Genomic DNA, 24,976 nt, shown 5'->3' with positions numbered 1-24,976 from the left:
TTATAAAGTAACACTAGTGCAAAATTGCATTTTTACCTCGCCTTATAGGTCTCGGTTGGTAAGGAACCGAAGCATATAACGACGCGGTGGCATTTTTGCAATTTCAAGCAACTTTTATGCCTCGGTTCAAGAAAAGCCCGAAGCCAAAAGGTGTTATAGGCTTCGGTTTAAAAAAAACCGGTGCCAAAAGGTCCTTATATGCTTCGGTTGAATAGACCCGAAGCCAAAAAGGTGACTAGAAATTTCAAAAATGCCACTAGCGGTTACGTCTTTGGCCTCGGGTGGCACTGAACCGGGACCAAATAGGGCTATATGCCTCGGTTATTAATTGAACCGAGGCCATATAATTTAATTAGGGCATCTCCTTTACTTCTTCCTCGCGCGCCGCTGCTCCATCTCTCTCTACGACAACACTCTCCTCACTCTTCCCCTCTGCGCACACTCTCCTCACTGTTCCACCACCACCCCACACTCTCCTCACTATTCCACCACCACCCCACACTCACTGTTCCCCTCTGCGCACACTCTCCTCACTCTCCTCACGGAAGAACTGGTTTACGAAGAGGAGAACAACGCAACGTAGAGTCTCCGTCACCCTCGGAACCGCCGCCGCTACAGTCTTCACGGAGGACAACGCAACGCAAACCCTAATCCCTCTCACGGCTGCGCGGCCCTGCTCGCCTGGGACTACGTCAACGATTGACGCCGGCACGCATTCGCTGCCACCACGCCAGCCACCGACACTGGGTCCGCGAGCACCAAGGAAACCAGCCCTCCGGCCGCCGCGACAACGACCACTCCTGTCCGAGACTCCGACTCTCTGTTTCTCTATTTCTGATTTGTTCTTGGGTGTGAACGTTTGGGGAAGATGAAATGTGAGAGCTTTGTGCTGGGACGGGGTTCTGTTTCGGTGTGATGTTGTATTGCAGGGAAGCGGAGGAGGAGGCGGAGGAGGAGGAAGAAGAGAAGGAGAATGAGGCGGATGACGGTGGTGACGCGGAGGTTCGTTAAACCTATCATCAAGAACGTGCAGAGGGACATGTCTCGTGAAAATTTTAATTAAAAAAAAATATTTTTACCTATGGCTCCGGTTCAGTTAGAACCGAGGCATAAAAGAGACTTTATGGTTTCGGGTAACAACCGAGGCCAAAAGAGGTACCTTTTGGCCTCACCCCAATATGCCTCGGTTCCAGACCCGAGGCAAAATGAAGAAAATGACCGGGGCAAAAAGCCCTTATTGCACTGGTGTAATTTTATAGGTTCGCAAAAAAATGTTTATTCTCATTTTATTAATTAAAGTTAGAAGAACAAAATCAGATCAAAATATGAAAATAAAATATAAAATATCATTTAACATAATTTATTCCCTCTTGAGTTAATGATATAATATTTTAATATAAAATAATTGGATTAAGTTTAGTATCTAAAAATGATAAATCTAAAATTATTAAAATTGAATATAATTAATTGTATTTTAACTAGATTAATATTTTAATATTTTGATTGTGTTTCTAGTTTATCTTTTTAATATAAATTAGTAGAATCTTTATATTTTTATATACCTTTTCAATTCTATTTGTGAGGAGTTTATATATACCTAAAAGATCCAAAACTCTCTTACTAGAGGGTTGAAAAGTCATGAGGAATGATATTCCGGTCATCAGGATTCAAGAGCATTAAAGTTACCTATTGGATCTTGTCATCACTTGTACAAAGATTCACACTCCAAATTTTGGTTAGAACGGAAATATTTTAGAAAAATATACTAATATTTCTAAAATTGACATTTAAGACTAAAACATTTTAAATTTTAGTATCTAAAATAAAATAGAAATATTAAATGTTTTAGATTTAAATGTCAATTTTAGACATATTAGTATATTTTTCTAAAATATTTAATAATTATTTTCTAATAATATTTTAAATAATTATATTCTATTTAATAATTGATATAAGAATTATATTAAATTTATAATTAAATCTAATAATTTATATCAAAAATAATTAATAAAAATGTAAATTTAATAAAAATATTAGTATAATATTAATATAAAAATTAAATTTGGTCGAAGGGAAACAATTGATCCATTTTAACAAAAAATAAGATTGAATTCGACAAAAATAACAAATATAGTGACTAAATTGAATAATAAGAAATGACACAACCATGAACTGACATGTGGCACGTGACACGATGCTGATTTAACACGTGGATTATTTTTTTAAATTAAAAAAATTACGATCTGACATGTGACATACATTGTTCATAGATGTTAACTATTTAAACATTATTAGCATAAACGACTAAATTGACGAAAATTATGACCTAATTGAACATCCAATGAAAAAGAGGACCATATTGAACAAACACAACGAGAATAAAGTCCAAAAGAATATTTAGGCATATATATATATATATATATATATATATATATATATATATATATATATATATATATATATATATTTATATATATGCATGTATAAATAAGACATCATAGTGAATTAAATGTAATATTTCAAAAATCTAAAAGACAACCTACAATAATTCTTTTTACTTAATGAATTAAGGAATTTTACTTAAAATAAGATGCAACAATAAGATTGAAAACAACTCATTTATTTTTATTACATAATTTTGAAAAGATTACACCTTCTCTAAATTATGTTTCTTTTTTATCATAACCAATACCTAACTACAGTTGGATCTATAGAACAGACTTATTGTCCTTAGATTTAGAATCTATATCATTGGGAACAATTTTATTCCAAAACCAATGTGAAGTCCAAAGTATATTCATTTCTTCTATGGGAACGTTCTTGGTTTCGGGCAAAAGTAATGCAATGAAGATGGTCATGATAACCACAAATCCCGCGAAGAAGAAGAAGAGGCCAAACTTCAAGTGACAAAGCATGGTAAGAAAGACTTGAGCAATTGCAAACGTAAATAACATGTTGATCGCAACATTGATAGCTTGACCGGCTGGTCGAATTTCTAGAGAACATATTTCACTTGGCACCAACCATCCCAATGGTCCCCATGACCATGCAAATGCTGCAACATATGCACAGATAAAGAACAACAAGATATCTGCTTCAACTTTACTAAATCCTCCTTGACCATTTAGCCCAAACCTTAGACCGATCATGGTTCCGACGATCACCTTAAATCAAAAGTATTAACAATAAGAAACATGATATATAACAAATTATATTTAGCTTAGGTTTCAAGATTTATACAGTGTTACACAAAAATATTGTTTGTTATAAAATGTATCCACAGTTGTTCAAGTAATATTTATTAAATTAATCATGCATGTTCACATAAAAGAAATTGTTGGTTGGAGATCCCTCATCAATTAGATATATGTTCAATTTATAGTATTTATGTGGGTGCAAACCTCATGTTATAAGTTGATTTTGTTGGTTCTAGTTAAACTTAAAGTCTACTTAAAATGGTATCATATCATTAAAAGCCTATCTGATGAGGTTTTTTATTTGTTGAGTTTGTTGTGTCACACATTATTTTGTTGCTATCAGACTATCCTTAAATATCTAGTTTCATGCTTGAGATGTATATGAACCTCAACTTACAAGGTGATTTTGTAAGACTAAGTTCGGTTTAAATCCATTTCTTAAGAGAAATTAGTTAGGTTTAATTTTTTATTAAAGTTATGGGTTGAAAAAGTTTAAAATTATTGGGCTAATCAATGTTTACCTGACAAATAAACATTTGGACACCACCTTCAAGAAGTAACACCCTTCTTCCAAACTTGTCTACTGTGAAGATAGAAACTAGTGTGGCAACAACATTAACAACTCCAGTGATAACTGCAGACATGAGAGAAGCATCATTACCGAAGCCTAAAATTTGAAAGAGAACTGGGGCATAAAACATGATGACATTGATGCCAGTGAGTTGTTGAAAGGCTGGAATAAAAATGCAGAAAGTTAGTTGAGGCCTGTATTTTGGTCTTGTAATGTTCTTCCATGGATGTTCTACATTTTTTGCCATTTCACTAGCATCAATGAGATCTTGATATTCCTCATCAATTTTGTCAGTGCCACGAATCTTCTGCAACATTTTCTTAGCTTTTTCATATTTTCCTCTTTCAATCAAAGAATTAGGTGTTTCAACTACACAGAGAGATCCTATACATAACAAAATTGCTGGCACAGCTGCAATGCCTAGAGAAATCCTCCATCCATTTTCATGCTTGGATGTACCATAGTTGATTAGGTTTGCAACTAGGATACCAATTGTGATCATCATTTGGAAGCCAATATTGAGTGCTCCTCTAATTTTTGCTGGAGCCACTTCAGACAAATACACTGGTACAGACTATTGATGTAATAAACAAAGGTGGAAAAGTTAATCATCATTTTCCTTTGGAAAATAAAAAAGACAAACCAGATAAAATGATTACAATATATAACTCATGTTAATTCTTACCTGATTACAAAATCCCACTCCAATTCCTAAAAACATACGACCAATGATAAGCATCGCAATGTTCATGGCAAACCCATTCAGTAGTGAACCAACAAGAAAAAATAAGCCACCAATAAGCATAGAGGCTTTACGCCCTAACATTCTAGTTGTAGTAGAAGCAAAAAAAGAAGCTACTAGTGCTGCAAGGTATAAGGAAGAGGTGAATAATGTAAGAAGTTCGTTGTCAAATTTGCAATATTGATTCTTGCTTTCTGATTTATCTTTCATTTGTTTGTGCACACCAGGGAAGAACTTGATCAAAAATGGTTCCATGGAAGTCACTCCTCCCGTAATACCAAGATCATATCCAAAGAGAAGACCTCCCATTGCAGCCACAAAACATGTAATCAGTACAAATGTTGTGACATTCCCTTCATAGTGACGCACTCCATCTACATGTAAGCCACCACCTGCCATCTTCCAAATTGTAGTTGTCACAAATATTCTAACTCAATTTCACTCTCCTCAATATCAACTAATCCCCTTCAGAAATGTGTAATTATAACAAGAAAACAACAATAACCACTTTGAACAATGTACTTTCTCCCTTGGTTTCTCTTTTTTTTTTCTTGTCACTTGTTTTACACATAAATTTATGCTTTAATAAGTAGACAAGCAAAGCACTTTTGATGGTTGAAAAAATTTCACAGCAAAAATAGGTTTCAATGGTCATATATCCATTACTTTTTTTTTGTTGGAATAATGAATAAATTGATTAAATTTATTAGTATTTGCTAGAAAGTTGGAAATCAAGTTAGTATTTACCTCAAAAACATTACTAATTAAAATTAAGATTTGGACTTTTCTATTTGACTTGTTCTTATTATTGATTTTTTTCCTCCACTTTAATTTGTGTCTAACAAAGTATAATTATTTTTTCAGACTATAGTTTCTCTATTAATTATATATATATATATATATATATATAATAATAATAATAATAATAATAATAATACACAAATGTACTTGTAAGGTATAGAGCTGTCAAAATGGGTTGGAATCCGCGAGCTAACCCGGCTCACCACGAGTTTGGGCTGGGTTGGGTTGAAATTTTTTTATAAATTTCAATACAGGTTGATTTTTGACCCGACTTACTTAAAACCCAGCTCACTCGGGTTGAACTGTGGCGAGTCGGGTTGACTCACCAACCCGCAAATAAAGGTCACACAAGTGTTTTTTTGTTAAGTTGGGCTTTGTACTTAGGTCATGTTAGGTTGTTTTTTTTAGCCAACACATAGATAATTTGTATTTTGATTGTATTAAAGTTTATTTAGATTTTAATTAGAATTATAATTTATTTTTGATTGAAAAAAAATAAAAAATAATATTTTTTAATTAAGTGAGCCCGTGAGCCAACCCATTTAACCCATCAACCCGTGATAGGTCAGGTCGGGTTCGAAATTTTTTGGCTCGCTAATAATGAGTCGGATTGGGTTGACTCACTAAGTGATTAACCTATGGTGAGTCAAGCCGAGTTACCCGTTTTGACAGCTCAAGATACAATGAAAATGTAAATATAATAATAATAATAATAATAATAATAATAATAATAATAATAATAATAATAATGATAATAATAATAATCTATAACAATATATAAAGAGGATTCTCTCTTTTGTTTTCACATTTCATAATACTAGTTTTACCCTTAATTATTTTAAAAATTGATTATTTTATAAATAACTTACTTTTAACCGTTATTCTAAAAACTTCTTTTTCTTAAATTATTATTTTAATTTTTTTTGTACATATCTTATTTTTTTAATTTTACATTTAATAACTATTTTAAAAAATAATTTTATATTTATTATTGATCTTAACTTAAATTTCTTAAAAATTAAAAAATGCGAATACACAGTCGCGACAACACCTATGTGTTCGCTAGTAATAATAATAGTAATACACAAATATATATAATCTTAAACTTTTTCCTCTCTTAGTCGTCATTTTATGTTTATTTTATTTCAAAAATTTTAATTAATTATTTTTTATGGGAATGAATATATATATATATATATATATATATATATATTATTTATAATCTTAAATTTTTTTCTTCTCTTAGTTGTCACTCTATGTTTATTTTATTTCAAAAATTTTAATTAATTATTTTTTATAGGAATAAATTTATTACAAATAAATAAAAGGTAAAAGTATAATTTATGTACGTATATTTTTTTAATAAATTAAGTTATTTAATTGATAAAATTTAATTCTATATAATTCTATATAATTTATATGATTATGAGTAATTTAAGTTCTTGAATTTTATAAAATTATCAAATCAACCGAAAAATTAAAAGACCTTTATTCAATAATATAGTTTTCTATAATAATCTGAAATTAAATATAATATTTATTTTTTATTTTTTATGATTTTAAATATAGTGAAAATTTAAAATAATCTATATTATTAAAAATGATTGTGAACTTGAGATAAGATTGAAAAGAGTCATTATCAGTGTTTGGTCTTGACAGTCAGAGAAAGTTGTAATTCTAATTAAAATCAATAACAAAGATATTTTGTAAGGTTCAATTATTTTCTGCTCTTATTTTTAAGGGTTGTCCTTAATTAGTTGGGCCTAAAGCTGGCCCATAGGGTGACAAGGCCCCTAAAGCAGCCAAGGCCCCTCATTCTGCACTCACTTGCCAAAATCAGTGCTCTCGCTCTTCCCTTTTCTCTCCACATAAGCTCTGCTAGGGTTTGGGTCTTACCCTTCTTTGCGTTAACTCAACCCCATTCTTCAATGTAAGTTGATTCTCCACCGTACCTTTTTTCATTCCCAGTTCTGTCATTATGATTCTAACTAGGGTTCACTATGGTAACCCATTTTGAATCTATTCCACTGTTTTACAGATCGTGAATCTGCTCCATGGTCGGTAGTACTCACTTGCTTGGGTGTCGGGATATTCTGCTACCTTTTTCCAGGTAAGGAAAGCTAGGGTTTATGTATTTAAAGTAATTTTTCCGATTTTTGGTCTATTTGTATGGCTGTGATGCTTGAATGAGGCTATTGGTCGACTAAAAATGTATGGTGTGTGAGTATGTTTGATTGATGTGGCGCTACTCTTTTTCTACATTGCACACTTTTCGTAAAATGAAGATTCCTACTGCGTTACCTGTTGGATCGAGCTGAAATTTTACCAGCTGATCCTTAACACAAAATTCTTGACTTTGACCGGTCAGATCTTTAATCAGAGGTATGTAGTGAGAGCAGTTTTTATCGCAAGGTCACTGTAGTTTGGTTGTTGACAACACTGCACACTTTTCGTAAAATGAAATTTACTACTTCGTTAACCGTTGGATCGAACTGATATTTTAAAAGTTGATACTTAACACATAGTTTTTGACTTTGACTGGTTCAATCTTGAATCAGAGCTCTGTAGTGAGATCAGTTTTTATCGCAAGATCACTGTAGTTTAGTTGTTGACAACATTGACCTTTGTTGCTTGTTTGGTTTACAACTTTCTTTATAGTTATTCAATTAAGTTGGTTCTTGTTTCATTTGGTTCTTAATTCAATCATATTTAATTTGAATATAAATACAGAATTTTCTGAGCTTTACACAAGCTGCGGTTTTATTTCTAAAATCCCTAAATTGTTTGCATAATGTGATGTTAAGTTGGATTGCTATGTTAAAGCATGAGATGAGTGAATATGCATGAGTAAGAGGGTGTATGAGTTGTGAATGATGAGCTTGGATAAATCTTGGCATGTGATTTCAATCAAGTGGTTGGTATCAAAATGGCATGGTATTGGTATGAGGTGAAATTCTATATTCATGGATTGGGAAGGATGAGTTGGAATGGATTCAACATGGAATATGAATGAAGATTTGGTTATAAAGGTTGGCATGAGAGTTATGTGCATGATAAATATTACTTTATTGATTGAGTATGTTTGTTCTGTGTCAGTACGTAATTCCATGAGCCTCTAGGTGAGACCTCATGGTAGTGCTTCAGTGGTCGGGACGTAATTCCATGACCCATGTTAGTGGGAGTTCATGGTGATGCCCCATCTATATAATTTGGTAAGGATTCAAGGTAAGGTTGCATCCTGACACTTTAAAGAGTCAGTTAGTCTCACTTAGAGCAGACTGACTCTTGTGGTGAGAGTAGCAAGAGGCCTGAAACTCAATAAGGACTAACCTTGTGTGTGAGGGATTGATTCATTGTAACACTTGTAACACATAGCTCGGGGGTGAGCAGAGGTATCCACCACAAGTGCAAGCATCCGCTGAATCCGACCAGATTATATGTATCCGGATGAGTCGAGTCGAGTCGAGTCTTAGTGTATTGATTGGAAGATCATAGCATGCTTGGATGATGTATGTATATTGGACTATGAAAGTAGATCTGATTGCATGATAAAACTAATTTTGGCTCTAGCTTACCCTTTTGTTGTATGTTCTGTGTTGTGGTCTTTTCTTTTGCAATGATCATCAACTTGTTGATGTGAGCAGAGGTGAGAACTCTCCGTAATCATCAGGGTGATGGAGGTTCCGCTGCATAGTTTGCTTGGACTGGATCTAAGTTTACTTAGACTTTTCTTTAGGGCTATGGCCCGTGTACTGCTGGTCTTTAGGCTTAAAATTCTAAATGTTGTTGATTTATATTTTATACTTTTTTATGGCATTGTAGTGTGCCCTTTTCTTATTTGGGTTTTCTCTTGGATAATTGTGAGGAGTAGTGTCCACACTCTAGGACTTTGTTTCTAATATTATTCTGCGTGACATTCCTTTAATTAGCGTTATTAATTAAATGGGGTGTTACATATTTTGTTAATAATATTATTTCAATATTTCTAATATTTTGTTTGTATATATTTCCTATATTATTTATTGTATTCAATAATGGCTTTGATATTATTCTAATTTACAATAAATTTGTGATTCTAATTTCCTATATAATTTATCTCTGATACGCCGAGGAAATAATATTATTCTTCATTTTGCGTTATAAAGACTCCATGCATTTTTTTGTGTGTATCTTTGTATCCATTGTTTTTATAATCTACATGTATTAAAGAGTTAGAGCACTACAGTGCTTTATTATTAATGTATTTCATATTTCTACAGTTGTAGCATTACTTGAATAAAAAATTTACTACTTTTTTTCTCTGATTTGCTATAAAGATACACACATTTAAATATATATATATATATATATATATATATATATATATATATATATATATATATATAAATATATATATATATATATATATATTTAATTATTTTAAATCATCTTAACAAAATAAATTTAAGAACATTTTAGTAAATGATTAGATTAAACATATAACTTTTGTTTTTTTTCTATTTATTGATAAACTTCCCTTTTATGGTGCTGCACAACTTCATATGGCTTAGTGTAGTGTAGCCACCAAGCTTAACAATCACTAAGTGTTTGATTGTTGCCTCTGAGAACTGTCTTTCTTTGTCTAAATCAAACAGTTGGGCAATTGAGTATTTTCTTATTTAACCTGTTTTTGGTTTGATCTTTTCTAAGAAATAACTTCCCTTTTTCATATTCTAATCATAAAAGATATTGTATCTCTTTTTACTTCATGCAATACAATTCTATGCTTTCTTTTCTCTACCTTGATCACAAAGTCTAATATGATATCAAGAGCCGGTAGATCCTTTCTTTCACAAGGGTTTTGACGGTGCCATCCTGGTTCTTCTTTCTTGATTCATCTTTTCTTGTTCTTTGTTTTTTTTCTTCAATTTTTATCTTTTCATGTCTTCTTCCATGGCAGATACTCAACAAGAAAAGCAACAACTATCACACAACTTCTTGTACCTACACCCCAATGAAAATGTAGCCACTGCACATGTCCTAGATGCATCAAACTACCACTCTTGGAGTCGCTCAATGCTCACAACCCTCAATGCCACAAATAATATTGATTTTGTCCTTGGTATTGTCGTCCAACCTAACAATAATAACTCCAAATCTGCGTCTTGGTATAGATGCAATAGCATGGTTGTGTTTCCCAAGGTGGATGGATCAAGCTACTAACATCTGGAATGATTTGAAGAACCGCTTTTCCCAAGGTGACAAATCATGTATATCGGACCTTCAAAAGGAAGCTACCACTCTTCATTAGAGAGAACACCAGAGGCTGGAAGGTACGCTGGAACTATTAGAAATCCTTCAATGGAAATGAGACAACATAGTGATGGACTTCGTGACTCATTTGCCAAAGTCTACAAGGGGTTATGATGTGATCTAGGTAATTGTAGATCGACTAACAAAGTGTGCTCATTTCTTGTCGATCAATAAGATATTATCGATGGATAGATTGACAGAGTTATATGTTAAGGAGCATAGTGTCAGACAGGGATTCGAGTTTTACGTCGAGATTCTGGCAGTCGTTGCAAGCGGCATTAGGAACGCAATTAAGGATGAGTTCAACATATCATCCTCAGACCCACGGGCAGTCAGAAAGGACTATCCAGTCCTTGGAGGATTTGTTGAGGGCTTGTGTTGGATCACCTATGTAGTTGGAGCGAAATGCTTCCTTTGGTGGAGTTTACTTACAACAACAATTATCACTCCAGCATTGAAATGCACCTAATGAAGCATTGTATGAGAGGAGATATAGGACTCCATTGTCCTGGAATCAGGATGGTGAATTTGTGGTGCTTGGTCCTGAGTTTTTACAGATGACCACTGATAAAGTGAAATTGATTCAGGAGTGGATGCGAGCTACACATAGCAGACAAAAATCCTATGCCGACAAGAGGAAGCGATCATTGGAGTTTGAAGCTAGAGACCATGTGTTTCTCAGGGTGACTCCAACCACTGGTGTTGGGAGGGTTCTCAAGTCGAGGAAGTTGACTCCGAGATTCATCGGGTCGTATCAGATTACTCAAAGGATCGACCCAGTGGCATATGAGATTACATTACCGTCACACTTGGCGAACTTGCATAATGTCTTCTACGTGTCACAGTTGAGGAAGTACATTGCAAGTCCCTCACATGTGTTGGAAGCGAACGATATCCAGGTTCGAGAGGATCTAACGGTAGACGTTAGACCAGTGAGGATTTTGGACATAGGTTAAACAATTGAGGGGAAAGGAAATCAAGATAGTGAAGGTCCTTTGGGATAAAGCAACTCAGGAGATGACTTGGGAGATGGAGGACCTGATGAGGAAGTCCTATCCGCATCTATTCCCTAGTAAGCTTTAACTTTCAAGGACGAAAATTGTATAAGATTGGGGGAATATAAGACCCGAGAAATTTAAATAATTAAATAAATAATTATTTAATAAATGTGGGTAGTGGGAGGCTTATGACATTAAATGATAACTTTCACGACGTGAAAAAGTATTAGCTCAAATGGTTGAGAGTACTTGATTGTGTTGAAAGGACTTAGGTTTGAGTCCTATGTATGCCAGTAGTGTGATTATTTGATTATATTGTGTTATGATATGTTTGAACATGATAAGTGATTATATATCCCTAGATTTATAGAAAAAATATTAAGAAACACGAATAGACTTAATGGTGATGAGTTCGAATCTTGGTTAGAATAAGATCACAATAACTAGTTTTTTTATGCTTGGAGAACGAAATTAGGGAGATAAAAAGTCAGTGATAAGTTTCACGAATTTAGACACAGACAAAGAGCGTAATTAAAATTTATTAGCTATTAAGGTCCAATTAAGGTATTGATTGAAATTAATTTCGTTTTAATTCACTAATTTTCGTTTAGGGCTAGTAAAGTGAGGAAAACCAGCTACCAAACTGCATTGAAGCACTGCATTGAGAGTGATTTGAAGGGCTAGAGTAGGGGAGACTAAGGGGAGTTGTACTACGTGTTTTATGTGTTATGTATTGTTTCTAGATTGATTGGAATGCATGTGAACCTTAATTTCTGCCTAAAATGTAATAAATTGTTCGTGTTTCTGGAATTTTCCAGAAACTGCCTGGCGGTGTGGATGACCCGCTAGGCGATGCATATTCTAAAACCCAATTTCTGGGTTTTCCCTAGGTGTTGTCCGCCAGGCGACGCTAACCAGTTTACCCAATTGTTCTGTTTTCTCGAGTTCTGTGATGTGGATGATGCGTGGATGGATATGTATGATCAATTTGAAAATTGTTTATGTGTGTACGTGTTTGAGACTGTATGAATGGATGATAACAATATGAATCTTGCATGAATTTGGGATTAGGGTTCATATTGACATTGGGGGTGAATAAACATGATTTCTGATTACGATTTATTATATGGTTCATGAAAATACTCTTAAATTGGACAAGCATGGTCTTTATAGGTTGTTAAACATATAAAATTATGTCAAAACATGTATTGGAATTTGGATCTGGGGGCTTTAGGGTTCGTGCAGGTGCAGGAAAATCTGGGCAGAACCTAAAATTTGTACGCACCGCCTGGTGACACATGAACTACCGCCAGGCGACACATCAGACGAAGATAGGCAAGTTGATTTGCTTCACGTTGGATTTCTGGGTGTGGGTATCTGGAACGTTTGTACATATTACGGGGTAATTGGATATAGGGGTGGAAAGAAACCCATGCTTGTGAGATGAAATGAATTAGGTATAATTAGGTGATAATTGGGGTATATGCGCATAATAAAATAAAGTTTATATGTTGACTATGATAGGTACTGTGCCTATTTGGGAGACTGTAATTATGTGCAAAATGTGTTGTTGATTTAAGTAATTGGGGTATGTTTAATTGGTAACATGATGAATGCATAATGGGTATTATCATAGTTAATTAAGGGTGTAACTGTAATTGTGAAACCATGAATATGTTGCAATGTGATTCAGTCATAAGGTTATGACTAGATAAGTATAAGTGTGCTATAATTTGTATGTTATGTGATTGGGGTCTATTAGGACCTATTCAAAATGCCAAAAACCAGTAGCATTGCACTACTGGTATAGCGCTTGGCGACGCGGGACGAGTCGCCAGGCGATAGAGACTCAAAATAGTGGTAAGGGCCACTAGATTCACGTGGCGCCTAGCGGCAAGGGAGGCTCTGCTAGGTGGAGGCTGTTACCAGAGGCACTAGGAGGTGTTGTTGCCTGGCGACGCGAAAAGACCGCTAGGCGGTCTGGAGCCAAGTTTTGCCTAGTGACACAAGAGGTGCATTAGACGGTTTTGGGTGCAGAGTTGGAACGCAAGGAGGATTTCTGCACTGCTTTGGATGGAGGTCATGGTGTGATGCTTTGTTGGGGACCTAATTACGAGTGCAACTTGTATTGGGGTACATGTGGCGACTCGAAGTTGTGGCCTGATGGTTTTGGAAGTCTAGTGGAGTGTGCAAGATCATGGCTCGTACGGATCGGTTATGAAAGATTGCCATCTTCAGTGTAACTGATTAAGTTTGGTAGTCTTGGGACAAATACAGATTGCGGTTCCTATTGGGGAACTCCACTTGGTGTTGTGGATCGTGGCCGTGGCAATTTATTCCCGCGTATGGACTATTAGGTGGTGGCCTGTAGTCGAAGGGGCAAGTAGACACTTGTGGCAGCAAAGATCGATCAGTGTACTCATCAAAGGATGTAGAATCAAGAGGCATCCAAAAAAGGTTTGGAAGTTGAGGATTTAGGATTAGGGTGCTAACACATGTCATGATTTTGAAATGCTTTATTATTTCATGTTGTAATTGTTTTATTGTATTTGAGCTCACCCTATCTGCTTGTGTTTGTCGATGATCATGTAACTTGTTATATAGGAACATATGTTGATACAGGTGAGCATGTGAATGCTTAGAGTCGGAGTTGGGCCAACTCTGGAAGTTTTTATACTAGTTTTCTTCACGGATTTTTATGGACTATTTTGTAATGGATTTTATAAACAATTTATAATTGTAATAATTGAATGTCGTGGATTTTAGTTATAATTGACACGTTGAAATATATTTAAAATTTTCCGCGCTTTTGAGAAAGAACTTAATAATAAATGCAGTTTATTATTATATTTCTTATTTTAATTTTCATATAAGTAATTTCTAGCTAGGACGTTATATAGGGACCTTGCAATGTATCAATGAATGACTTTAAATACTTTCTTACTATTTTGGATGATTATTCTCTCTTTACATGGATCATACTTATGTGTGATAAGTCTATTGTTCGAAAACACATAATTGACTTAGTCACCAAAACTGAAATGCATTATGAAACTGTAATCAAAACCATACACACTTATAATCGACCTGAGTTTTTTTATGCATGATTTCTATTCTAAAAAAGCATCACACATAAAACAACATGCACTTACACTCCTAAACAAAACAACATTCTAGAACGCAAGCACTACCACCTTCTAAATATTACACATGCTCTCCTTTTCCATGTTAAACTCCCTAGCATATTTTGTGGTTTGTTGTTCAACATGTTGCTTTTCTCATTAATTGCATGCCCACCCCTTTATTAAGCAATGATTCCCTATGAACGCCTCTATGGTTCTTTATGTGATCTTGTCCTCAATAACCCTAACACCAACGTCACTAATCAATTTGTTAAACCTCTTGTTGCACCTTCAACTTCGCCAATTGTTGAAATTCCACCTGAAACACTTGCTGCACTATTTCGCAGATCTGCTCATCCTAAAAAGGTTTCATCTTACCTTAGTGATTTTCAAACTCATCATATTACTGGATACCTCATTACCAATTACATTAATTATGACCATCTTTCTTCTTCTTTTAAACATCCTAGTTTGTCTATCACTTATGCTCATGAACCACAAACTTATACTCAAGATTCCAAAGATCCTCAATGGATCAAAGCTATGCGTGATAAACTAGTTGCCTTACAAGCCAATCATACATGGACCATTACTGACCTACCCCCTGGTAAAATTGCTATTGGATGCCACTGGGTGTACAAAATTAAGCACAAATTAGACGATTCCATTGACCATTTCAAAGCCAAACTCATTGCTAAGGGATTTAACCAGTTTGAAGGATTAGATTTTCTCGATACCATTTCCCCTATAGCTAAGCCCATAATCCTTAGTCTCCTTCTTACTCTTACCATATCCAACAATTGTGTTATCAAACAACTCGACGTCAAGAATGCCTTCCTTCACGGTGACCTTCATGAGGAAATTTTCATGAAATTAACATTTAGCTTTAATGCCACCAAACCAAATCAAGTCTACAAACTCCAACGATCTTTATACGGGCTCAAACATGTTGGATGTCAATGGTATGCCGAGGTTTCCCAATTCCCAATTTCAAACAAATACACTTGTTCCTCTACAGATCATTCACTATTTATGAAACACTGATCACTCTATCATTACTATTCTTATGTATGCCAATGACATTATCCTCACAGGAAATCATGTTGAAGAAATTACTCACATTGTTGCTCTTCTTTATTCTGAATTTTGCATCAAGAATTTGGGTGACCTTACTTATTTCCTAGGTTTTGAGGTCGCTCACAATCTCCATGGCCTTAACCTCAACAAAAAAAATATATATACTTTGGATCTTTTTCATGACATTGGCATGCTAAATTTCTCACTAGCTCTTACACCTATGGCTTAATCTTCTTGTCTTCAACACACTGGTCAACTTCTTGATAACAACGGAGCTTCCACCTACAGAAGATTGATTGGTCCCCTTATCTACCTTACTAATACATGTCTTGATATCTCTTTCTCTGCCAACAATCATAGCCAATTTTTAGCCACTCCAACCACCTTATATCGACAAGCAGCCTCAATGGTGCTCCTAGCAATGGTCTTTAATTTCACATTAATACACCTTTACAACTTAAAGCCTACAATGATTCTGACTAGGCCACTTATCCAGAAACACGAAATCTATAACTGGTTTTCCCATCTACCTTGGTCATTCCCTCATCTCATGGAAATCAAAGAAACAACGAACTATATCACGAAGTTCATCTGAAGCTGAATACCGCAAATTAGCCTCCATCGCTTGCAAGATTTAATGGCTTATGTATCTCCTCCAAGACTTTCAAGTACCTTTTTCACTTTGCCTGCAACCTTGTATTGTGACAATCAATCCACAATCCATATTGCTTACAACCAAGTGTAATATGAACGAACTAAACACATCGAAATCGATTATCACCTCTTTCGAGATAAGATCAATTGTGGTTTAATCAAGCTCCTTCACATGTCTTCTCTCTCCAAGCTGCTAACATCTTCACCAAACCCCTACCTTTGCTCACCTTCAAATACCACCCTTCCAAGTTGAGAATGAAAGATATATATTTCAAGCTTGAGGGGACTAAGCTGATAAACTCTCCTTTTATGTTGTTGCACAACTTCGGATGGCTTAGCGCAATTACCAGGCTTAGGGATCACCAACACGCTTAGCGATCACCGAGTGTTTGATTGTTGCCTCTGAGAACTATCCTTCTCTGACAAAATCAAACAGTAAGGCAATTGGACCCTTTCTTATTTAACCCGTTTTTGGTTCGATCTTTTTTAAGAAATAATTTCTATTTCCATATTCTAATCATCAAAAATATTGTATCTCTTTTTCCTTGCAATACAATTCTTTGCTTTCTTTTCTCTACCTTGATCACATACTTACATAATCATATTTTCTACGATCACAATTTTTACTCTTTTTCATTTTTTTTTCCTTTTTTTTGAACTCTCTCGCAAAGCCCAATTTGGTTTGGTTAAAGATGTGAAAGGTAAATGATTGATTTGTAGTTATTTGGAAAAACAGTGAATGAAAAATGAAATACTTTGATTTAATAGAAAGATACTAGATTTTAGTAGAAAAATTATTTTTAGATGTGATTGATTTAATTGACCTAATAAAGGTTGGTAGATTATCATTAACGCTGTGTTTGCTTCCTATGATGTCTTGTTCATGCTGACGGATATGGAGGTGTGATGCGTGTTTGTTTTCATTGAAATGCAAAGAAATGTGAGCGTGGAATTTCAAGTAACCTCTCCCATTTCACTTGCAAAATTGACGAGAAAACAAGAGAAAGCCACGTCATCTTCGTTAATTTACTTATTTGACCCTTCACATTTCCATGCACGGGTATTTTTCCTTTTTGCTGTAGCACCATATGTATGAAACGCTACACAGATGCATACATTTATTTTATATTTTACTTATTAATTACATGATGTGTGAAATTTAATTATATCCCATGCATTTTATTTACAACTTAATATAAACCCATATAATTTTATTTCATATAAAATTCCATACATTCTTCATTTTTATTTAAATTATATACAAACATAATTTTATGATAACACTTCAAATAAAACTTAATAGTACTTGTAATTATATTATTAAAAACAACAATAATAAAATAAATAATAATAATAATTATTATTATTATTGTTATAAAATTAAAAAAAATCAAGTTTTAATTATAAAATATTATTAATAATAATTGTTTTAATTTAATTTTAAAAATTTTAACTTTTTTAAATTTTAAGTAACAAGTTCATTCTCATTTTAACACATTTTTACTCTATATATTTAAATTTATATAACATTTATTCTCAAGAGTAAAATCGTAGTCGTATAATTTTACCAACTAAAATATTTTTTAATCTATTATACTTATTACATCATTCACAAAATTTCAGGAACTTTAATCTCAAATCCATTCAAATCATACCATCTTTTCCTTACTCCAAACAATTTCAACTTCACCTCTTTTTTCTTTCAAATCTATTCAATTTCACTCTTTCATATCCATCTTTAAATCCAAACACAACCTAAGTGTATTTCTTAAAATATAAACATTTTTCATTTAAAGAATTACTTAAGAAAATGAAAATAAATCATGTCTTAATTTTTTTAATTTCTAATAATAATTATAAAATATATATATTTATTAAATATAGGAGTAAATTTATAATTTACCAAACAATCTCCAATCGAAATCTACCTCTTTTTCCTTTGTCCCACACTTTATTATCTTTTCAAAACTTTCTTTTTAAGAAAATGCTAACTAGTGTCCTAAAGACATTTGTTAAGAAATAATAAATACGCATTAGTTTTATCATTTTTATATTGAAATTTGAAATAATTAATTCTATTAATTAAAATAATATAAATGTATATAAAGACAAAAATACCTTTTAAAATCTTTAGGCAAAGTAAGTATTTTGAAAACTCAATTAAACCTTAAATTAATACTTTAATTTTTATTTATCTTTTTGTAAATTTTTTAGATGTTTAATACTATTTTTTTTGTTGATTTTTTTATTAATTTAAACTTTTTTATATTTAATTATATATATTTTTTAATAATATTAAAATATAATTATTTTATTATTTTATTAATTTTTAATTTTTAACAGTAAATATTAAATAAAATATTATAAAAACTATACAATATTTATATTTATAGATATTCTTGTATTTTAAATAAAATAAAACTACACATCTGATTAGTCATATTTTATTTAATATAATTAATTATAAACTTTTGAAAATTTTAATACGTATTAATTATACTTAAGGATTACTTGATTAACAATATCCTTCTTTATAAATCATCACAACCCGATTAAACCAAAGGCAAATAAAAATTAGATTAAAAGATCAATTTCAATTCTTTATCAAATTGATCTTGTAACATGAAATAGATCTTGATACGACGAAGGGATATAAATAAAAGCTGTCTGAAAAAGTTTAATCGATAAATAACCGAATAAATCCTTTCACTCATTTATTTGAAAGCATTGCTAGCGGTGCGACAGATCTGCATCTGAGTACAACATGTGATCATCAACAAACAAACGAAAGAACAAAAATTTGATGCAAATCAAATTCTGTGAGGTCCCTTTACAATTTTAGCATTTTCGTTCATGCTCAGATTTTACCTCTGTTTCTCTCCACAAATAAATTAGAGAGAAATAAAGAGAAAATGTTCGAAAATGACCTGTGCTGTTTTTGGCTAAGAATCCATTCCTGACATCAAATCATCATTTTCTTTCAAGAGACAGTACCCACACGGCTCCTACATTCTTAAACCCAAAACAAGTCAAATTCTACGTCACATGCACCACTTTCTACTCTTTTTCACTCTTTCTCTCTTTTTTTTTTTCTCATATAATAATTATTACTTTCTTCGCTTAAGTCAAGAATCGAAGATATTATTTTGGGTAATGATAGGATGACACCCAAACTTACCACTTTCATTACCACCTTAAAATTAATTTGTAACTCAAGACTAAAATTAATTTGTAACTCAAGACTAATTAACTTGTAACCTATGAAAGTGGTAATGAAAGTGGTAAGTTTGAGGTGTCAAAATATCATTTTTCTATTATTTTATATCACTTCCTGCTTCGGTCATCAATCTAGTTAGACTTATCCACTCCAATAATTTTTTTTTCACATTAAACCTAGTTTAAAAAAAAAATTGCAAAAAGCTATTCATCATATCATAAAAGTAGTTGATTAAAATTATATAGTAATGGATCCAAATCGTGATTTTCTATCAACTCTAATGCAAAATTGGAGCCACAAAGAGATATAACGTAGATTGCTATCAAAGTAAAGATATAAATCCATACACAAACGTTAGGAACATGATACAACATTTTGACATAAAATTGTATTAAAATACAAAGAGAAATATAACTCAAAATACTGTTATACAAATCCCTGTAGACAGCCTCAATTGCAGGGCATGCTGAAACCCCACAATATTATGTGAGCACCGTGTTCAGACTTCATAGTCTCTTATTTTATTATGATATAATTCATATAATAATATTGTACATACATACTATACTAATATTATATATTATATGTAATTATTATTGTACTAATTTGCTACTTTTTTTTCAGCTTTTGGTTTCGGTGGCGATGACCTGCCATTATTGGCAGCAGTTCCAGCTGTATTTGATGCATTAGTCCCAGTCTGGTTTTTCTGCGATTTTCCTGCTTTTTTGGTCTCTGGTTTCACACCTTGTTGCCTCACTTTCACTCCTCTTATCATCTGTTTTTTTTATGAAAAAACAAAGTAAAAATAAAATCCCACTCCAATTAATTCTTAACATTTTGAATGAAGAAAAACAGATAATGTATTAATATATTCTCCTTAAAAAAATTGTAGAAAGACGTAAGTATAAAGCGATAATGTTATCAAAACATGTTAAGATAATGAGAAATGAAAATCATGAAAAGGGTTCTTACATATTTCCCACACTTCACATCTGAGTATATGACGATGAAATCTCCTTCTTGGAGGCCATTGGCTCTCACAAAATCACCTGCAAAATGAGAATATGAATATGTGAATAACCAAGGTTCTTGAAAATGGAAGAAAAATTAACGAGGTTATTATTATTCTGTGAGACTCACCAGTGTTCTCGAGCAAATACATTCTGCTTTTGTTGTTAGGCCAGTATCTGGTGCTCCAACAAGAAATTATTCAAAAGAGAACATTTTAATCTCAACTTAACACAAAGGTGAAAACAATAGGAAAACCAGAAAAACATGTGTCAATGGATGTTGGAATACCTATAGCGCATGTTCCAAACACGTGAAGTTCCAATGTCTTCCATTGTTATGGATATTCCATCTCTTGCCTCCAGCTCTGGCAGATGGGTTTCTGCTTCTTTCTGATCGAAATTACAATTCAAATCCAAGTTAACGAATGAAATACACGTTTCCACCATATAAAACCATAAACAAAAAACTACTTGGAAGTAATTGACAAAGAAAAAGCCAGAAAAATTATTACTTTTGGCAAAACTATTCTTCCCAAACTTCCCACATCGCTTTGCTTCAACACCTTTTGCAGAAGGAATCTCAAGTTCTTCTCAGGCTTCCAACCCTATAAATCAAACACATAATGACAAAAGAGTCACACATTATTCATAACACAATGAAAGTACTGTTCAATATCAAGAAATTCACGATAATGATCACGTTCTGAACATACATTCTACTAATCACATATCAATCATACTTTAAGCAAGGAAAATCATCTAACATCATCAATATCTGATCAAAGTAAGGTTCACCAACCTGTCTCCTATCTGATGCAGCTCGATTCTGATGAGAATTATGTGTGTGCATGGTGGACCGGTCCACCACCGTTTGTCCGGCCAGTGGATCGGCCGAAACCACCGGTGGCAAAGGGCCAGCGGCGCCACCCGCCATAGCCTGCCAGTACATCCAATTGGCTGCTGCAGAATTTGCTTGATGAGGTGCAACCAAACCAGTGGTGCAATTATCAGTTCCCAGTCTTGTATGAGGGTCAGACCCTTGATTCTGGAGGGGATTACCATTGTGATTCCTGTGATGAGATAAAAACCTTCTCTGCCTCGCCATTCTCTTCTTCCTTGCTTCCTTAGTTGCAGAGGGTCCTAGCCTCATCAACCTATCACCAGGACCATGAAAAAACTGATAAGGATACTGGTTATTGCCATAGCCGCCAAAACCCCCAGGTGTGAAAAGACCGTTGTCCCCATAAGACTGGCTATAAGGAGAAGGAACATTGAACTGAGAATGAGGCCATGAAGGTGCTGACTCCAACATGTGGTATTGCTCCGTGCCTGGTTGGTAAGGGCTATTGTTATGGTTATGGTTATGAGTGGCTGTGATGTTATTCGAAGCAGAACCGCCAGTGTAAGGGTCACCCGCATACCCCACCATGGGTTGTGAATAGGGCTGTGATGGAACCATGATAGGGGCTTGATCTGTCCCAAAAGTTTGGGGATTTAACCAGGGTGTCTGGTTGTTGAAACAAGAGTTCGATTCAGGTGCAAAGGAGCCACTCGTGTGCGTGTTCTGGTTGTTCTGGTTGTTCTGGTCACTGGGTTCCTGAATCTGTGCCTGAAGAGGGTTGCTAACATTGCCACTATTCTCCTTGCGCCGCTTATTCTGAAGATGGCTGGTTTGAACCCACTCAAGAATCAGCTTCAGCAACTGTTTCATGGCTTCTTTTCCTCCCCCTAAACGCTTTGCTGCGCTTTCAATCGTTGCCTTCTTCAGCTTCACATTCCTCAAGTCATTAGCAGAAACACTGTCCTTGTTAGACTTGAGCCACTCCAAGAAGACATTACTCATTTCATCATCTACTACGCCACCACCGTCTTCCTCTCCTTTTATCCCTTCACACAATGGAACCTTGCGATCGCCTTCAATGTTCTCTTGCTGATGCACCATTTCATGTTGCCCCTCTTGCAGTGACACCTGTTCCTCCAGTGTTCCAAATTCTATTAAAGGGTTTTCGCTCTCCTCGTTCTCAAAGATTGAGGCGGGATCGAAGAAGTCATTGGCCTCTAAAAGCTCCATGTACCCAAAAGTGTCCATAACATCCTCCATGCACTCTCCAACAGAGCCACCGAGTCCAGGATCGGGGTTTTGCTGTTGGGAAATCTCCATGGAAGCGGTGGAAGACAAAGCCGTTGCATCAAACCGGTCATGCATGTAGCCGTTGCCATGGTTTTTCTCCACATCTTCCTCCACATCTGACTTCAACACGGCCCATGAAGAGGAAGAGGAAGAAGAGGAAGTGGTGGTGGTTGCCGTGGTTGTGGTGGAACACGTCATGGTTTTCAGAGGAAGCGGTGGCGCAGAAGATGAAGAAGACGATGACGACATGCAAGGGAAATCAGGGAGAGGAGGGAAATCCGCGTAGAACATGGAAGCCTCATTGACTCCCAGAATCTCGTCTTGGTCACCATTCAGCCACATCTCTCTCTCGGCAACCGACAAAGTCTGTTCTTCTTCCATGTTGTCAAAACCGACAGGGTTTGGTTCAGTTACCACCTCTGCATGCAGATCTCCCCCTTGTAACTTCACTTCACACTCCATCTCAACAAATTCAAGATCTTGTAAAGGGTATACAGAAAAAAAAAAAAAAAAAACCAAGAAAACCACTCTGAAGGTTGAAACTTTGAAAACCCTTCTGGGAATTCTGTTGGCTTCAGATATGGTACAGGGATGGGGTATTTGGAGTGAAAAAGAGGAGAGAGAAAAATAGATAAAGACGTACAGATAGAAAGTACAGGGTAAGAGAAAGATAGGTATGGTTTTTTTTTTTCTTAATTTTTTATGTATGTGATGTGTGTGTGTACTTAGAAGTGAAAAAGGGGAAAGATCTGCTCTTGTGTGCTTGTTTCCAATTAAGGAAGCAAAGAGATAAGGGTATCTCAAATCCAACAAAGGGATGCAACATAAAACATCTGGTTTTTTATATGCATTATCATCCTACACACGAAGAGGATCATCAACTCATCAACTTGGACACCGTAAACCATACAATAAAACTCTCATACCTTGAAAGAAAGCGACCCACACTGTTCATGAGAATTTTTAACAATTTTTTATTCCCAATTGGGTCATCATCACACACCAACTACAATATTCAATACAACAATGATAATCATACAACACAAAGGAAAAGAAACAACACTTCTCACCACTGAATTTACATGAAGAGGAGATACAAGAAGAGGAAAGAGTTTAGAACAGAAGGGGCTAATTACATTACAGAGAGAGAGAGAGAAAAAAAAAGAGGACTATGTATAAATATTACACAGATGAACAAAAGCAAAGTGAGAGTTCTTCTCCAAACCCAGAAAGTCAATCAAGTCCTTGGCCTGAGAAAGAGAATTTGATGGACACCCAAAGGGTTAAATTGACTAAAACTTAGACCTAGGAAAGCCCCCATGTGTGTGTTCTGGTTTGTTCTGGGAAGTTTCACTACAACTTTGAATTTTTTAGGATTTTTGTTTTTCTCTTTCTTGGATAAGTTCAAACTGGCATTGGAAGATTAAGTAAGAGAGAGAAGTTGGTGGGTTTGTAGAGAGAGAGAGAAAAGCAGTTTTTGAAAAATAAAAGTGAAAGCATCAATGAAAACAAAACCTCGTGCCGCTTGCTTCTGAGTCTCACCTCCGGATTTTGTGCCTGCAGCCATTGGTTCTATCCTGAGTGGTGCAACCAAACGGTGTCACAGTCTTTATGATAAAGGAACTCTTACTCAGTAAAACATGATTAAACAATGCACCTCCAATAGAAATTCAGAGAGAAACTCAACTTTACGTGCCAAAATTATATTAATATTACATGATGATAAAAGAAGAAAAACTAAAAACGTAAACTATAATTAATATATATATATTATCTTGCTAGGAAATTGAGGTAGTTGAAACTTGTATCAGTTTGTTGTAAAAATAAATTCAAACATAATCGTATAACCAACACCATAAAATATTGCGTTCCAACTATTTAGTAAAACTGATTAACACCGCACTGACACCACCATAAAACGTGGGAAAAGAATCATATTTGTGTAATTTTTTGACATTTGTTTGTATTCGACTTTGATATAAAAGTAAGCTATGAAAGTATATTAGAATTTTTAGAAAAAGTGTCTTATAAATAATATGATAGGCTTTTTCAAAATTTTCAGATTAAATAATAAGATGGAGTGAAAATTAACTTCAAAGCAGTGATCATATTGTTAGTTAAAAATCCAATGGATAAAATAATAAATTTAAATTACCTTTATAAA

At 34.2% G+C, this 24,976-nt stretch overlaps 2 protein-coding genes across 3 annotated transcripts; both read right to left on the bottom strand.

Annotated features, from left to right (window-relative positions):
* Positions 1–2,661: 2,661 nt before the first annotated feature.
* On the bottom strand, positions 2,662–5,026 carry LOC114184380 (sugar transport protein 10-like). Its single transcript, XM_028071692.2, has 3 exons — positions 4,454–5,026; positions 3,719–4,342; positions 2,662–3,164 (listed from the first exon to the last, which is right to left on the bottom strand). Exons 1-3 carry the CDS (start codon positions 4,907–4,909, stop codon positions 2,709–2,711), a joined length of 1,536 nt encoding a protein of 511 aa, XP_027927493.2. The 5' UTR covers positions 4,910–5,026; the 3' UTR covers positions 2,662–2,708.
* Positions 5,027–19,959: 14,933 nt separating this feature from the next.
* ABI3 (AP2/B3-like transcriptional factor family protein) lies at positions 19,960–24,313 on the bottom strand. 2 transcript variants are annotated; one of them, XM_085674026.1, is made up of 6 exons: positions 21,481–24,313; positions 21,194–21,286; positions 20,971–21,071; positions 20,812–20,864; positions 20,644–20,720; positions 19,960–20,446 (listed from the first exon to the last, which is right to left on the bottom strand). In XM_085674026.1, the coding sequence occupies exons 1-6, from the start codon at positions 23,272–23,274 to the stop codon at positions 20,273–20,275; spliced, it is 2,292 nt and encodes a 763-aa protein (XP_085530152.1). In that variant the 5' UTR covers positions 23,275–24,313; the 3' UTR covers positions 19,960–20,272. The 2 variants fall into 2 exon arrangements, with proteins under 2 accessions (XP_085530152.1, XP_027926683.1); XM_028070882.2 differs by having other exon boundaries at positions 20,812–20,858; positions 21,481–24,307.
* Between the last annotated feature and the right edge of the window lie 663 nt (positions 24,314–24,976).

This window comes from Vigna unguiculata, chromosome 5 (assembly GCF_037176805.1).
Source record: "Vigna unguiculata cultivar grain cowpea cultivar isolate G323 ecotype 2 chromosome 5, ASM3717680v1, whole genome shotgun sequence".
Classification (NCBI taxonomy): domain Eukaryota; kingdom Viridiplantae; phylum Streptophyta; class Magnoliopsida; order Fabales; family Fabaceae; genus Vigna; species Vigna unguiculata.
The sequence above is the reverse complement of the archived record's forward strand: the minus strand, read 5'-3'. Positions and strand labels throughout refer to the sequence as shown.